The sequence below is a fragment of the Apteryx rowi genome, unplaced genomic scaffold, assembly GCF_003343035.1.
Source record: "Apteryx rowi isolate R43461 unplaced genomic scaffold, aptRow1 scaffold_174, whole genome shotgun sequence".
In the NCBI taxonomy this organism is placed as follows: Eukaryota; Metazoa; Chordata; class Aves; order Apterygiformes; family Apterygidae; genus Apteryx; species Apteryx rowi.
This window is the reverse complement of record NW_020448019.1, coordinates 1,055,557-1,056,622: the sequence shown is the minus strand read 5'-3', so window position 1 is coordinate 1,056,622 and position 1,066 is coordinate 1,055,557. Positions and strand designations below refer to the sequence as shown.

The window sequence follows — 1,066 nt, the reverse complement described above, 5'->3', positions numbered from 1 at the left end:
CGGCAGCCCGGCGGCGCTGCGCCGCCTCCCCGGGGCCGCCCGGCACCAAGAGCCGCCGGGGCCGCTTTCGCCGGGGGAGGCAGCGGACTCGCCCCATCCGCTCCTGCGGTCGCTGCCTTCCCGCGCCTCGCGGGACCGAGCAGAAACCTCCAGCACCGAGGCCGACCCGTGCTGCCGCCCGGCGTGAACGCGCGCCCGGCGGGGCACAGCGCCCGCGTCCCGCGCCGGCCCGTGGGGGGCCGAGCCGGCCTCGCAGCCGCCGAAAGGTGACATCAGCTCCCACGACTTTAGCAACCCGTAAGCTCATATGAAGAGCGCTAAATCAGCCCGTGAGCTCCGGTTCCTGCGAGCCCAAGCGGAGCAGCACTAGTTGTATTCCTGTGTCCAGGTCCATCTTGCATTCAGAGCTAAGCAGAGCTAAAAATGGGAACTAAGTTGCAGAGCAGCCCCAGCTGAAGGAGTTTGGGTTGAGAAAATCCTGTCCGCGACCCGCCGTGCCCCACGGCCACACTGCGCGAGCGGCCAGACCCACGGACACGCGGGATGGCCCCAGCCTCCGCGCCGAGCTCGGCCCTTCGCCGGCCGCGGCCGCGCTTGGCCAGGGCTGCGGCTGGGCTGCCGCGCTGCCCGACTCCCCCAGGCTCCCCCGGAGGCAGACGCCTCCCTGTTAGCTGGGCTTTCACTGCCCTCTACGGAGACTGGAAAAGACCCAAACAGCGCAAGAGCCATTGATCCAGGCCCTAGGAAAGCACAAATCATTCTGGTGGACCTCAGAGAGAGTGTACAAAACGCATAAATATTTTATTTTAAATAGCAAGTAATTTGCTGAGACCTAGAGACATAAGATCCGTAAATCCAAATCATAAATCGTAACCGGTCGCAGGGAAGCGCTGGTACCCGCGGCCCCCCTTAGCCCTGGCCGGCTGCGATCCAGGTTGGAGCGACGCGCGCGCCTCGCGTCGGTGACACGGGCGTCCCGCCGACGGCTCCTCGTCCCCGCGCGCGCCCGGCCAGGCTGCCCGAGTCTGGGGCTCGGGATCTGCCGCGGGGCCTCGTCCGCCCCCGC

At 67.1% G+C, this 1,066-nt stretch overlaps 1 protein-coding gene across 1 annotated transcript in view; it reads right to left on the bottom strand.

Moving 5' to 3' along the window:
• The window catches only part of SOWAHD (sosondowah ankyrin repeat domain family member D), a 7,044-nt gene extending 6,650 nt beyond the window's left edge, over positions 1–394 (bottom strand). The window contains exon 1 of the mRNA XM_026061049.1: positions 368–394. Within this exon, the coding sequence (XP_025916834.1) occupies positions 368–394 (27 nt within the window). The remainder of the gene's footprint in view (positions 1–367) is intronic.
• Positions 395–1,066: the final 672 nt, after the last annotated feature.